Source organism: Falco punctatus, assembly GCF_963210335.1.
Source record: "Falco punctatus genome assembly, chromosome: 5".
Classification (NCBI taxonomy): Eukaryota; Metazoa; Chordata; class Aves; order Falconiformes; family Falconidae; genus Falco; species Falco punctatus.
Genome location: NC_137584.1, coordinates 91,170,134 through 91,184,934, shown reverse-complemented (window position 1 = coordinate 91,184,934; position 14,801 = coordinate 91,170,134). Strand labels below are relative to the sequence as shown.

General features: G+C 38.7%; 1 protein-coding gene across 6 annotated transcripts in view; it reads right to left on the bottom strand.

Moving 5' to 3' along the window:
* Positions 1-14,801, bottom strand: part of GPCPD1 (glycerophosphocholine phosphodiesterase 1) — a 46,837-nt gene that overhangs the window by 27,801 nt on the left and 4,235 nt on the right. For all 6 annotated transcript variants that reach the window (XM_080388599.1, XM_080388600.1, XM_080388601.1 and 3 more), the window contains exons 2-4: positions 10,218-10,303; positions 5,878-5,962; positions 4,962-5,046 (exon numbers count right to left, since the gene is read on the bottom strand). In XM_080388599.1, coding sequence (XP_080244725.1) covers positions 4,962-5,046; positions 5,878-5,962; positions 10,218-10,266 — 219 coding nt within the window. In that variant the 5' untranslated portion in view covers positions 10,267-10,303. The remainder of the gene's footprint in view (positions 1-4,961; positions 5,047-5,877; positions 5,963-10,217; positions 10,304-14,801) is intronic.

Below are 14,801 nucleotides of genomic sequence, written 5' to 3'. Positions count from 1 at the left end.
CTCTTACGGACTTCCAGAAAAACAGACTATGAGAAGTTTCTTCCCCCTTCTCTCACACTGGCGTGTCACAGTCCCAGTTTCCGAGGCTGAACCCCGTTTGCCAGCAGGGAGGCTACCATTCACTTCCCAGCACCACGCAGGCCTGCAAGCTCTCCAACAGTGACTCCCATAACACATACAGAACCTGTAGCTTTGCAAACCTGGGGAACACAAGTCAGTCCTAACACGGATTGAGCTGTTTTCTGCAAAAGGTAAGCAAGGTTTTCTTTGTAGAAATCCCTAACATATTGAAATACCAATACCGGTTTATGTCTTACACTACTGTAACTGCACATTTTAATTTTAGGTTCTAAAATTATGAATGAGAATTTGAGTAACATTATCCTAACAATAACAGCACAACACACTGGATACATTCAGCAAAATTTCATCCCCTGAAAGGAATATGGTGGCCTGATTATGCATGTAATCCCTGGGGCCCTCAACACTTTCCACACTAAGAGCCAAGCACAGCTACCTGGAAAAAAAAAGGGCAATGGATCAGAGAACAAGCACAGATGTGACTGACAAGCACCCTCACAATCCCTGCTCAGATGGTGTTTGTGTTCATTTAAATAATGTTTTAATCACATGTAACAGAAGCCATTGTTATAACGAGGTTAAAGTACTGATGTAATTTCAGTGGCATATACTGACCACATCTGAACAACAGCCCAGTTCAGATCAGCCCATAGTGGAAGTAAATTATGTGTCATCAATATTCATAAGATGGTAATAATGTTACCTAAAAAGTCAGCCTCTTCTAGGCCAGTCCTAAAAGGGCACACCTGTAAATCTCATGTGAAGCAACCCTGTGGGCAGTACACTGAGATTATAGTAAGTGGCACTGCACAGCACAGATCCCTCTCCACTAACACAGAGAACTGTATTTTTTTAATCAAATACATCAAAAATACATTGCTTGATTCATATTTAGCTGAACATATGATGCAATTTTAAAGCTCTTAAAGGACATTCAAGAATTTCCTTTAAAAATCAAGTCCTTTTACATCGTCAGAAGCTGGGAGGTCCCCCAGTAGTCATCAGACACTTTTAAAAATAAGGGTAAAATGACTACGTAGCCTAATGTTCCAGGGGTTCAAAGCAGTCTGGATGCACCATCTGCATGAAGTGCTTGGGTGTTCAGTACAACCATAAAAATGAAAGCACTTCCGTGGATGTTTAAACGATAATTTAGGAGGCCAGTTCCAAACTTCCTGATCCAAGGCAACATAACAGAGTAGGCACTAGGAAACAAAAATATCATCTTAAAAACACCATGTTAACCGCATTTACTCAACTGTACTTCTCAAAAGTAAGTTTCAATAATATTAATCTACTTCAAGAACATGAGAGAGCTAAATTAATTGGAATTAACTTCTGATGCTGGATTTCTGACAAAAATCTCTCTGGATTCCTGTGCCATGCAAAAGACAATAATTAAGCACAAAACCAATCAACCAAAGCCATTCAGCCAGCATGACTAACTTTGTAAGGCAATACAGCAAACACAAGTCACTTGCCAGGAAGCCCTGAGCTAAGTAAAAATTTTATAGCTGTAGTATTTCCAACAAGTTTAACACACAATCTGCTATCTCAGCACAGTCATGGCAGCGGTGTTCCTTTCTTATTATCAGGTTAACCATGGGTTATTAGTCTAGCAAAAGCTTTTCTAAAGCATTCCAATATTAAAGAAATTACTGAGTCTAGACCCAAGTTTCACTTTTATTACTATATTCCAGGCACTAAATGGATTTATTGACATTTTGGAAAAGTAAATTTAAGTCTAATTTGAAACCTCCATAATTAAGCAATATTCTCACAAGAGTGAAAAATGTTTACCAATGCAGTTTTAAAAGTCCTGCTGCATGCATGGATAGCTTAGTTATTTCATACTTCCCTTGAAAGAAATAACCCTAAACATGCATGCTTATTTACTGTTGGAAAAACAAATACAGAACATAGCTTAACAGAACGTATTTACCTTACTAAGGTTTTCAAATATGCATCATGCAAACAATACATACAAAACCATTCTCCTTAAAAATATGATACGGAAGACTTAAATTCCAGACTAGAGGGTTTTGGTTCCCACCTTTTGCCATTCTCCCCCAAACAAACAGAAGGTATATGTAGAATAAAACACGGGAAGATCCTCACAGTAAGGTAACTGATACTAGACTATGTTTAAGAAAAGAACAAACTTTGAGCAAAATAGTTTAAATTACTGTCTTATTTCATCAAGTGCATGTATTTACTTTTCTTTTTAAAATGCTTAAGATGATTCTTCAATTATCATTAAAACATTTAAAACACAGTAAAAGCTCTTGAAACGCGGGAGCCAAGACTTGCACCAATTTTATAGTAAAATGTCCTTTGTATATACATGTATTTGTATTCCTACAAAAATTCTACAGATTTCAATATATTAAGTATAAAAAAAACCCACTCTATTTACATAACCACAATCATGCTAACACCAAAATGCTTCAGTGCAAACAAACCAAACTCCCTGTGACATTGTACTATCCTTTAACAGAGATCAAATGATGACTTTTTTTGTTTAGAGAGAGGTGAGAAAAATACTTTCCTATTTGTTTTTTTTCCAAATTGTGAATTATTGTATCTATTTTCACATCTAGCCTATAGCAATATTTTGGATGAGAACTATCGTTGCTCTGTGTAAACATGTAACGCTCCCAGCTTTGCCACCATGTCCATCTCCAGCATCTTCAAAGATGCAGTTGATACAGAAAGGCACAGCAATTTCAGCTGGATCTGTCTTCAGAATGATTTACTCAATTATGTGGTGTCAAATTCACATATTCAGACTTTAATATATATTTAAGACTACACATGTATTTAAGTTATCCTACTACAGACCATGACACAAAATCGGGCTGATATAAGAGGTTAACAGCGCCTGAGGGATCATATATCACAAGCCTATCAAATTTAGCAGATTAATCACATGCAATGCCAAATGAAAAAAATTACTGAAATAAAAATATTCAGAATAATGTAACTTAGAAGTCTCTTTTCCTTATCAGAGTTTCTAATGCTAAAAGTCCTCCACATACTGTCTCATTTGCACTATACTGTGCATTATACTCATGTCACAATGAAGGGGACCTGCTTTTTCATTGGTCTTCAAAAAATTTACAGAAAGAGGGAGGAAAGACTGTACCTGTAATTCTTTTCTTCAAAATACTTTAAGTTACAAGAAATAAAGTCCTGGGCACTTAGTAAGTACAGGCTAGACACTGCTAAGTGGATAACCACGTACCCTAGTAATTCACATTACTTTGTTTTGTAGGGTGGTTTTCTTTTTTCCTCCTTTATATATATGCTGGTATTCCATAAAATTTATACTTACCTTGGCAGACTCTGCATCACACGGTACATAAAGCGTGCACGATACAGAGCACCTACTTAAAAAAACACACTCACCAATACATATCGTAAACTTTTTCAAATGTTAAAACAGAAGTTGTTGTCTATAAGCACATTTTCTGCCAATCTGTTCTCACTAAGTGTGCTTTTTCTAGTGTGCTACTGATTACATTTTGAGCTTATGGGCATTTGCAAAAAAAAAAAAAAAAAAAAAAAAAAATGTATGAGTCCCATCAGAGTTGCTAGGCTGTAAGAACTGATCTACTTTTGGCCTCAGTTTGACCTCAGAAAAAGAAATCTGTTATTAGCTTTCCCTTCTTTTGCCTCAGAATAACAATTTAAACATCAGTTTCAGATTAAACTATTTCACATGCTGTAAAGAAAAAACAGAATTGTGTTTTATTTGAAGTTATTGTCCTTCACTGAGATGACAACTCTGTCAAATACTTTCAGTGAAAGAAAGGCTAGTCCAGCTGACAAAAACTTAACACGCTCTTGACAGTAATTTAAAATATTTAAAAGATACAGATGAGATGATTCTGCAACTCCTTTGCACATTTAGCTATGGCCTTCATAATACCTATTTCAAAGAACTAAATCCCAGAATGGTTAGCTACAGGATTATTAATACAGTAAGACAGCAAAGATAGTATTAAATGGGTTGTTTCTTACAATTATTACTTGCTATTTAAGAAAAACAGTCAAAGAGCAGCTGCTTATTTTCTCAGCTTAGTCCAACTTTTTTCTGGATACAGTCTCATCCCTAGTCTGAAGAACTCCCCGCTTACCCTAGTACAGTTTTTACAGACCAGTATACTGCCATATACATTCCACTCACATGCACCTTTGACATCAATACCTCTAAAAACACATCTGTGTGTCTCTTGGGTTTTCCCCTGCCACCCAAGTCATGCAAATACCTATATACAAACCTAGAGAAAACACTGGGATGCCCCATTCCTTGCTTCACCTTTTCATTCCAAGAGATTAACATATGTTAATTATGCAGCACAAAAACTAGTTAATATTTCTCATGCTTCACAAAAAATATCCGCAGTTATTTTAAAAACTGTAGATTAGGCAATTTTAAATACACCTGCTCACACTAACCATTTTTCTCCTGCTATTGCTTGCTTCCATGCTACAGATCCTTGACCTGCTGAAGTCCGTGTTCAATGATAACTGTCAAAGTCGTTATAGCCTCACTATAACTAATGAGAATTCACTGTATCATATAAGTTTTATAATAGCGTCAGGCATTTCACTATCACTGGAATTTTTGAAACACTAACACTGGTACAAGAGAGAAGACAATTTAACAAAAATAATTAAAAGTTAACAGCACACAGTCATGTCTTTCCAGAAGTGAACTGCTTGTATTTCCACAAATAGTTGAATGTTTCGTTTGTTGCAATTTGGGATTTATTTCTAAAAACTCAAGTTTAACTCAGAAAATCCTTTTTACTTCAAGTAAGGGATTTTTTTTTACTAGGGATGAGCCAACTTAAAATAGAAAAGGTTGTACATACCTTAGGTTCTAGGAAGTACCCTTTAAAATACCGGTACCGAACAGGAACTCCTCTAAGAAGCTCTACAGTAGCTTTCCATAATTGACTGCGGGAGAGGGAAATAACAAAACAGTAAGTGATATTCTAAAATAAGATTTAGTGTATTGCTGCAAGAAAAGCTTTTACAAGGTAACTTAGCAAAATGCACAAAGCACAATAGGTATTTAAAACTGAAATTACACTTTCTAATCTACAGGTCTGAAGTGCTCTATAATGGAGCAAGAATTCTCAACCTCATTTAACAGATTGGGTAAACATGATGAAATAATTCCGGGACTCATTCAAGCTCACACAGCAAGTCACTGACAGGAGTATAAATACAACCTGCGAGCCCTATTTTCCTGCATCATACAAACAGTGATAAGCAGGGCATCGTTTTAAGAAACCGCTGAATTTCCCCACTGTGTTTAAAATTTCTTCAAGTACACTCACGTTTGTATACTCACAAACCACTTAATCTTAACACAACTCTCATTTTAAATAATCCTCTCCCCATCTCTTTATAGCCACAATAACTTGACTAGGTTAAAAAGAAAGTAAATGATATAAACATCTCCTATAACTTGCTGTATAGTTATGGGACTGAGAATTATCTATAGCAGTGTTTCAAAATGTCTACAATTAAGGTACTGAAATATGCCAGCCACAACGCTAGAAGCATCACCTGTAAGTAGAAAAGGCATACTCAAGTTAAACATTTTTTTGGACACATTCCTAAGCCTTCAAAATTTTCAAGGGCAATACAAGAAATTCTGTAGAGTTTTACTAACGGTATGAGTAGCTCAATAGTTTACAAACTCAAAGCCAGAATAAACATTGCTCCAGAACTCCAGCTGCTTCAAAGGAAACAAATAAAAATCCCGAAATCCTGACTTACCGATCATCAGTCTGAAGGACCACTGCAGCTTGTGGATTCCAGTTTCCCAAAGCACTGCAGCTCCCGCATATAGCAAAAACCTCTCCTAAAAAATCCCAAACAAACAGAAAAAAACCACAATCATCATTACTCAAGCTTATATGGAATTAATAAGTACAGCCTACGCTGTCAAACCGTCAAATATGTTAAAAACATACACCAGAATCACCCATCTAAGCTTCCTCTTTTTGGTTCATAAAGGATTTTTCCCCCACCCAAAACTACAACAGCGTTTTCTTCACCATCACAAGGATCTCACTGAGAGAGGAAGTACTGACAACCGCCCTTAAAAGGGCTGGCTTCCAAATCATCCTGCAGTAATACTGTTCCTTTTATTACCCATTGTTTTTTTAATAGCTTTTACTAAGCCAAATAACATAACTTGAACTTCAAAGCCTGAAATAACAGTTTTGAAGAAGTCTTTATCCCTCTAAAACTGTCTCAATTTTTTCCAGTTATACAGGTTAATCTAGTAAGAGATACCACCAGAACTGCTTACAAAAGAAATCCCTGCACACCCAGGGGTTTGAAAAAATCTACAAAACCCAGGAATTAAATAAGATAATTTGCTCCTAAAAACAGCTTACTGAAATTGAGAACATCTTGAACAACAATCCCCTTTTTTTATAAAAATCTTTTGTTCCAATTCATTTAAAAAATAAAAATCAGCCTTTTTGTATGTTCACTGTAAGCATACAAACCAGCTGTACGAGTATACTAACTACGCAACTCACTGCACACAATTCCCTAGGTCAGGTGGTCTCCCTTTTCCACACTCTACCAAGCTACATTATGGTTTGTTTTTTGCAGGAAGGAGATAAAGGGGGGAGGAAAGACCACCTGAATACCACACAGACTTTCTGACTGGAGATTTTAAAGAAGCTAAAATTCTTTTAATATCTCTTTAAAAGAGCAGTATTTAGTACAGCTTAGTGCATATATCGGCCAACCTCTGAAGTGCCATCTAAATTACACTCCTCTTAGTAGCAGCTAGCTAGAGTAATTTTCTGGCCTTCTTTTTTAAACAACTGTGAACATTCTCTGAATACTTTATTGCTCTGCAAGGTACAACATACAAAAGGCAGCATTTAAACAAGATGCACAGTCACCCTTCAACTCACACCAACAATTACACTGCAAGGCTGAATCAGGATTTGTAAAATGCTTCTTAAATTTTCCCAGGAAAGGCACAAGCAAAATGCATGATAAACTCGAACTGTCTTTTCAGAGGCAATTTAAGCTCAGCAGGCTTTTGCTTGGTTTTTTGTTTTAAGTGCAGAGACCATCCACTTCTCCCCCTCCCCTTGCTGAGGAATCCGATGCTGCCACTGGCAGAGCTCCTTGAGCTGCAGTGAGGAAGCTACTCCAAGTCTTCTGCCCAGCCTCACAGCTTTGCAACAGCCTCAGGGGTGTTGCAACCTCTCTGCTTGGGCCAGCTCTGTTGGAACAGTATGTTTGTATACAGGTGGGAGCTAGAAGCTCCATTTTTTGTTCCATAAAAGCTAATATTTGGCCACCTAACTGCCTCTTGGAATGGGACTGTGTCCTGATGTGGAAAAATTACTAAGTTTGTATTACAAAATTAAAGAAATTTTAGGGTAAAACTGCAGCTGCTACTTCCAGGATGGAATGCAGTTGGTACAAACAGTATCTACTCCCAGGCAGTTCCCCAGGCAACATAACCTGCAACCTTAGCACCTGCTAAAAGGAACTGAACCTGAACAGGGGTGGAATGGAGTGAAGACTCTGAGGGCGGGCCCTGTTGGAACAGGAACTTGATGGTACCATGTATTGACAAACTGCACAGCAGCTGTCAAGCGAGCGAGGTAAGAGAAGATGTTGGCTGTTGAGCCAGCAACTGTGGCAAAACCCCTTTTCTTGGATGAGCTTTTCTCATTATGATCTCATTGTAATACCAAAACACACTACATCTCAAAGCTACCCTCTTCCAAGGTACAACCACCCCTCACCGCGCATGTGCTTCGTATTTTTTTATTGACCGTCCCTTTAAAGGTAAAGCGAGAGAATTTTACACCTATGAGTAACAAAAGTATGTATGCCTAGAGTCACTCAACCTCCATCTAGAAGTAAAGAAATAATATAAAGGTCAGGAAGGGGAGAAACTAGGGAAGACTCAATCATAACTCTTGGAATCAGTCAATGGGCCAAACCCATCTTCTCCCTCACAGGAACATCTATCAGGTAAGAAAAGTACTATGATCTATGCACATTTAATGATTTAATAACTCCAGCTGGCTTTTATTTGTGATTACATTTTGTGTGTATGCTATTTCACACTTGTTCTTGCAGTCAGTGTACTATCAACAGCAATCTCGAACCGCAATCTGTCACAAAATTGTACAGTAAAAAATTCTCAGCTGAGATCTGTTTTGTGTGAGTTTGCAGAAACTTGAAGAATTGATTTGACTAGTGAATCTGTCACTGTGAATCCCTGAGTAGAGCAGTCAAATCACCCTCCGACACAGTGTGCTATCCAGCAGTCTCTGTAGTGAGCTCTGACAGGCTGGTCAGGCGAAAGGGTCTCATGTTTTCTGGGACATTGACAGACTAGGTGAACATACAGGCTTGGAGGGGAAAACCTCCCCTTTAATGTGACACCTGATTAAGACCTACAGAAGTTACAGCCAGTAACCAGTGACCCTGTTCCTTCTGCTAGGATAAGGCAGAAATTAAACACTCCGTGTCACAAATACGTAAAAGCCTACGTCAATGTGTCAGGCTTCATTACCAATGTTGACTCCAGAAGTGGTTTGGCTAGAGGGACTGAGTCAAAGCATCATTCCTATACTGGTAATGCCCTTTTATCCTGCCAGTGCGCCTGGAATCACTGGCTTTGACAGCGATGAGGACACAGGGAGCACATTAGCACTCAAAGTGGGGATTCTTGTCTCCTCAACCAACTACTCGCCCTGGTGATCTCACAAAATCAGTACGTGACATTTCTAAATAAAGCGGTAATTTCGCTGTTTGTAGAACTGCTGATTATTCTGAAAACCTACCTCTCTTCTTTCAGAAGAAGGCATGTTGCTACTGCTGCATCTCAAAGCTCTTCTCCCCAGTCAGGAGCAGTAGTATCAGTATCGTCATCACCAGAAGCAACTTTCTGTGTCATCTCTTTATGCTATACATATGGTAAGTATCTCCAGGTGATTCTTTGTAACCAGCCACTGAGGCAGGATCTAGCTCTCCCTAACGCTGATTTTTCTTGCAGATACTAACAGTACAAGAAAAAGTTAACAAATCCAAAGTCAACTTTACTAGTGACAGCACCATCACATCAGTGCAAGCAACAAGAAGTATAGCTTGCAATACTCCATTGATTAGCTACACCAGTGCTTCAGAGCCTCATTTGATCTAAGGTCAATTTATTCTTTAAACTCTTCTCCAGAATGCTATAAAAAAATATGTCTTACTAAAGGCTTCATGTCCACATTGTGTGTCAATGTTCAGTTCCCAAATTCCCAAGCAAATGGGAGAAACACAGGAAAGGTCTAACATGGTGCAGATGTCAAAACTCTTGAAATGTTTTTATCATTTTTCCCCCCAACTACAAGAGGCGCCTATGCCATCTGGTATTCGTCTGTAACAGGAATTTTGCCAGTCTGTACATGCTCCACATTCACCTGCCTTTGTCAGGCAACCACCAATTACGTTTTTGGTGATCTTCCTTCAAAGTTCCTAAGGATGAAGGTCAAAGTAATAAGCACAATTTATCAATACTAAATCTTGGTGTTCTACATGACCTGACATCTTGTGTTCCCTATTTAGATTACAGAAGTTATTTCACACATTTTTGCACAGATGGCATATCGAATTAATATTGTATATTCTTTCTGTCCTTAATTCCCACTGGAAGTCACATCTTGTTATGGAGAACTTTCAATAGGGATGCAGAGAGACTAAAAAATCAGAACAAACATGTCAATGCATGCCTGACTATCGTGGTTCAGAATGTAAACACTTGTTTCCATGGAATAAACTAGAGACAGAATACTGATTTTAAAACAATCATAACCATTTCAGTCAGCATCAAATTCTCAAGCACACTATGAAATTGCTGTTTGAAGAAAAAGGTAAACATTTTTATTCCCAAATTTAATTTTCAAATTCCTATGTGAAATTTCTTATTAATGTACTTTATAATGACTTATTATTTTGATATTAGAACTGATGTGTTCTTTTACCTCTGCAGAAAACAGACAAGACAGCCTTTGAACATCCTTCTATTCAGTCATCGTCTAGTTAAACCATAAGAAAAGGAGAAAGCATGCTTTGGGTACCTGGTACTGATGGTCCTCTTACTTCAAAGGTGACTTGAGAAGAGGTCATACCTGCAGAACTTTTGTCTTAGGATAGCTGAAATCTCCTATAGTGAAAGGAAAAAGATACTCCATTTCAGGAACAATACATCTGTTGCCGTCTTAAGTAAGAGGAAACACAAATCCCACCACTTACAGGGAAGCAAACCACTAGTGAAGTTACTGTTTCAGTGAGCAATAAAAATAGATGGCTCTTTAAAACCAGCAGCAGCCCCAGAAAACAGCATCCAGCTGAAGAAGACATCACAACAGTGGCACAAGAAAAAGACTAGTAAATGAAACACCATATGCAAGTAACAATATCACGCAGCATTCACCAGTCTTAAGCTGAGATTCTTCAGAAACCTCTGTTTTGACTCATTTTGCTCCCCAAGAGGCCACCAGAAGTTTTAAGACATTTAAGATTATGACACTTGGCAAGCAGCAACTTCTGACTGTCCCAGCTATGCTATTCTTCAGCATCCTCTTCAAAACACAACAGAAGTTTCACAGAGAAGCACTACCACCTTGAAGGAAAAAGGGGAAGAACTCGTGACAGATGACAGCTCTCTGCTGTCACAGGCAGTGAGCTGTTCATCACTTTGGATCTGCTCCCCTACCAATAATTGAAGCCTTCCACATGGAGCACCAGCAACTGGAAGTACTGAGCAGTCTTCCAAACACCACAGCAGGAAGAGACTGCCTGTAGCCAGGACAGCAGTTCAAGAATTGACCCTGTTCAACTTCCTACCCTCCTCCAGTACACAATAACTTGATGGAACATAAAGCTGGCAAAATCCCACCCCTCCCATACAGCAGAAACACTATTGACGTAACATGCCCTTTTATATTATTTGTGAAAGTAGTAGTCATATCAAAGTCCAAGTCTGGATGTTGCCAGACAAACTGTCATTACCCAAGTACATTCCTTTGGACATGGGCTGCAAAATAATCATACTAATGCTATGCAGAATTAACTTTGCAATGCTCTCAACTAACCATTTTCTTTATGTCACTGTGGGTTGTGGGTTTGTTTTTAAACCAATGAAGTACAATGTTTTTATTGCTATTTCTGAACAGGACAAGAGCACTTTATTTCAGTATAACGTTGGTCATTGATCCTTTAGTAACAGCTTTAATAACAAGAAGAAGAACAAACAGCACTAGAGAACAAATCTACCTTTCGTTAGCTCTACTACAAGCCTTTGCCTTCAAAGGGCACAGGGCAGTTTAACAGATGCCTTGAAAGCAAGAAAAGCTAATGGAAGTCAGACACCAAGGGCTGGCAGGGCAGGGGGAAGCTCGTAATCAATCCTCATTCCTCCCAGGCAATCAGAAGGTTAGTTAAGGTCTGAAGTTCAAATGCCTACAGTTTTTCTTCTGGATCTTCTCCTCCTCTCAATCTATTCCTGTTCTAACTATTGCTGCCTTTACTTTACATTCCTTTTTCTCCTCCCCCGTTTCCCTCTCTTCATGTCAAGGGAGACGACTTTTCAGTGGTAAAATGAGAGCAAGAAAATTCTAGCAATATACATGTTTCTGGTCATATATTCCAATTCTGCATGTATTCTTTTACAAGTAACATTTCTGTAAATGATAAAATCCCAAACTACTGAAGCACAAGTTCCATGAAGGGCACACCCTTTCTGAACTTTGTCATGTGTGTGTCATTAGGTGGTCTGTATGTTAACAGTGACACATTCTAGCATTTATTTTTAGCACTTGTTTATAGACACAGAAGTGCAGCATGTTTCAGTATTGAAACTAAAATTGGACTTGTGAAACCGGTCCAGTATGACACAAAAATCCCAGTTTAAAACAGAGAATGTAACTACTAGCATGCATTTATGAGGCCACTGAATAGTTCAGAGCCTTGGCTGCGTTCACCAACTATCCTTGCTTGGACATCTTTTAACTGAAAAAACAGGGGAGTCAAGGGGGCGATGAAGTAGGCAAAAATGCCTTGCCAGAGACTATAAAGCAGGTAAGCAACAGCTAAAGCCTGAACCCAGTTCCCCAAAGCAAGAACAGGCTCTTGCCTTAAGAACAAACAAACAAAAAAAAAAAACAACCAAAAAAAAAGCCATTTCCCAATGCAACATGACTCAAAATTAAACTTGGCAAAAACCAGCATGTCTGTCTTACTCCAAATTAATTAACTACCCATCCATTCCTATCTGAAATCAGAAATCCTATTGTCTATAAAACTTTTATCCAATCTTGTAAAAATTCTGTTTACCTACTTGCAGGACATTTGTGGGCTTTTCTAAAAAGCCTAGCAAAAGAATATTGCTTTTCTATGTAACAACAGTTAATTGTAAGGAGATTTTGATTAACTTTGTAGCGTTGTCAAAATTCTGCTCTAAAGGTATTTTATCTCAAAGACCTACTCAACCTGCCCAAGGGATGTATATCAGAAGAAAAACTCTAGTTTACGTCAACAAACACAGGCAAGATTTTTCTTCTGGCAGAACTGCAGCCACAGGCAAAAAAAGCATACTGATGCCGAAGAAGAGGGAGTAATTTAATTCCCAGAGGGAAACGGCAAGAAACCCTAGACAGTCAAATCCTCTGGCCAGTAGGTGTCAGGCAACCTTTTAAACCCTACATTCCCTTCCCTCAGATTTTGAGCACTGCCTCACCGAAGAAGCTGACAATAACAAACCCCTCTCTGCTCCCCACACCTGTAAAGATAAACCATTTAGGAGAATGTAAAGAATCCTCAGCTCAGAGGGGTCATAACGGTCTGGTTATAGGAACTGAAACAAGTTAAAACAGTTAACATAAAAAAATGTTAAATGCTTCCTAATCAGCAAATATTAATAAAGTCAACAAAGCAGATTTACAAACTAGAACTCCTTGGGCGATAACAATTTTTAAATAAGTTTCGCGTTCAAAAGTATTAAAGCTCAATTCACATCTGTTGCAGCTACATGCATGCAAACAACTGACCCTCAGCCTGTGTCCCATTCTTCCCTTTTTTTATGGATTGCAACTACATGCAAGCAAGCAGTGAACACCTGAATCTCAGTCATTTCCTCATGGGAAAGAGACCTCACCCAGGCAGACATTCACACAACGGTATCAGCACTTCATAACAAAACACAACACACAAACAAAAAAGTGTTTCTCTACCCAGAGATTCTTGCTTTTACAACAGAAACATGTTCTTTCCCCCACCATGTCACAGTTCAAGTCTCTCTCACGCTCTTCTCCTATCACAAAGCAAACCCTTACCTTTCACAATCTCGGCGGGTTCCCCAGGGAGGTGGTGACTGCACGGCAGCCAGCAGCACTCTGAGTCCCGGGGCTGTGCTGACCTGCCTTCAACAGCCTGCCTCAGGTAACCCTGCCCACCGACCAACCTCCCTGTATAAAATAAGCTGTCTGCCAGGCTTCCAGAGCAAGGGCAAGATACACAGCCTAGTAGGTAGGGTCACATGTAAACCTTGGTTCCCCTGCCGCTAGACAAAGCTCTCCTCGTGGTCTTAGGAGGAAAACCAAATGGGAATCTTAGAACTTCATTGCCTTTGTATACTCAAAAGAAAAGCAACAAAGATTTTAGCCATAGTATTCTGCATGCTCAACAGAAGAGAAAATGAACCCCTTGTTCTAATATTGCCTGTAAAGCTTTCCTTTCACAATTTTCTCCCCCTCATGGGCACCTGAAGGAGTATAATAGTGACAGGAGTTAAGTACTTCCCTAAGTGATAGGGAACCCAAGCTCTCCCCTCCTGATTCAAGAAGGGCGCTTCTAGAAGAGGCAATCAAAGAGCTGTGGACCCCTAAAGCCACTTGGAAGAAGAGAGAAGACAACATTTCAGACTCTCCTTCTGGTATAACACAATCAACTATTAATGTATCACAAAATATCACAGCTTTCCTCTAAAATGAGGTAGCAAATGTCATCATGGATGGGGAAAACCAACATAACTTTCTGTTGTAGTCAAAATGTATCAGGAAATGGAATTAATTTAACAATTACAAGCTTGAAGTTCATTTGAACCTTCTGGCTTACAGGTCTGGTGGCATATAAAACCCCTTCACGACCCTTCAGCTTTAGTAGATTATTACCCACCCCCCCCAATTTCCTTAACCTTTCCAATGTATTTTAAGAGGACTGGTTGTTTGCTCTCCCATTATCTTATACTCAATATTTCAGGCTTAGATAAATACACACCAAGTAATCTGGGACAATGCTGCAATGTAATAACCTAGTTTGCAAACACTGAACAAGTTCCAGACTTATAAAAATTCATAGCACTCAAAGCCAGATGACATGCTCTCTCACAATACAAGTGAGATTTTTAATAGCAACACAAATAGGTTTGCAAGGCTCTGACTTCTAATGCTCTAAGGGCAATGTCTGAGACAGGCTTGAAATACAATGTCATCATCTTTTTCTACTGAAGAGACTTACAAGCCTGAAGGCCCTGAACTTTGTGTTTGTTGTACGGACAGAAAGCTTTCAAAATTAGGCAGGAAACACTTTAGGCAACTATATTAAGATAGAAAAGCTGAGTTTAGCAACTGTGAGTTGGCTGTAAGGGTTGCAGAATGATTGGT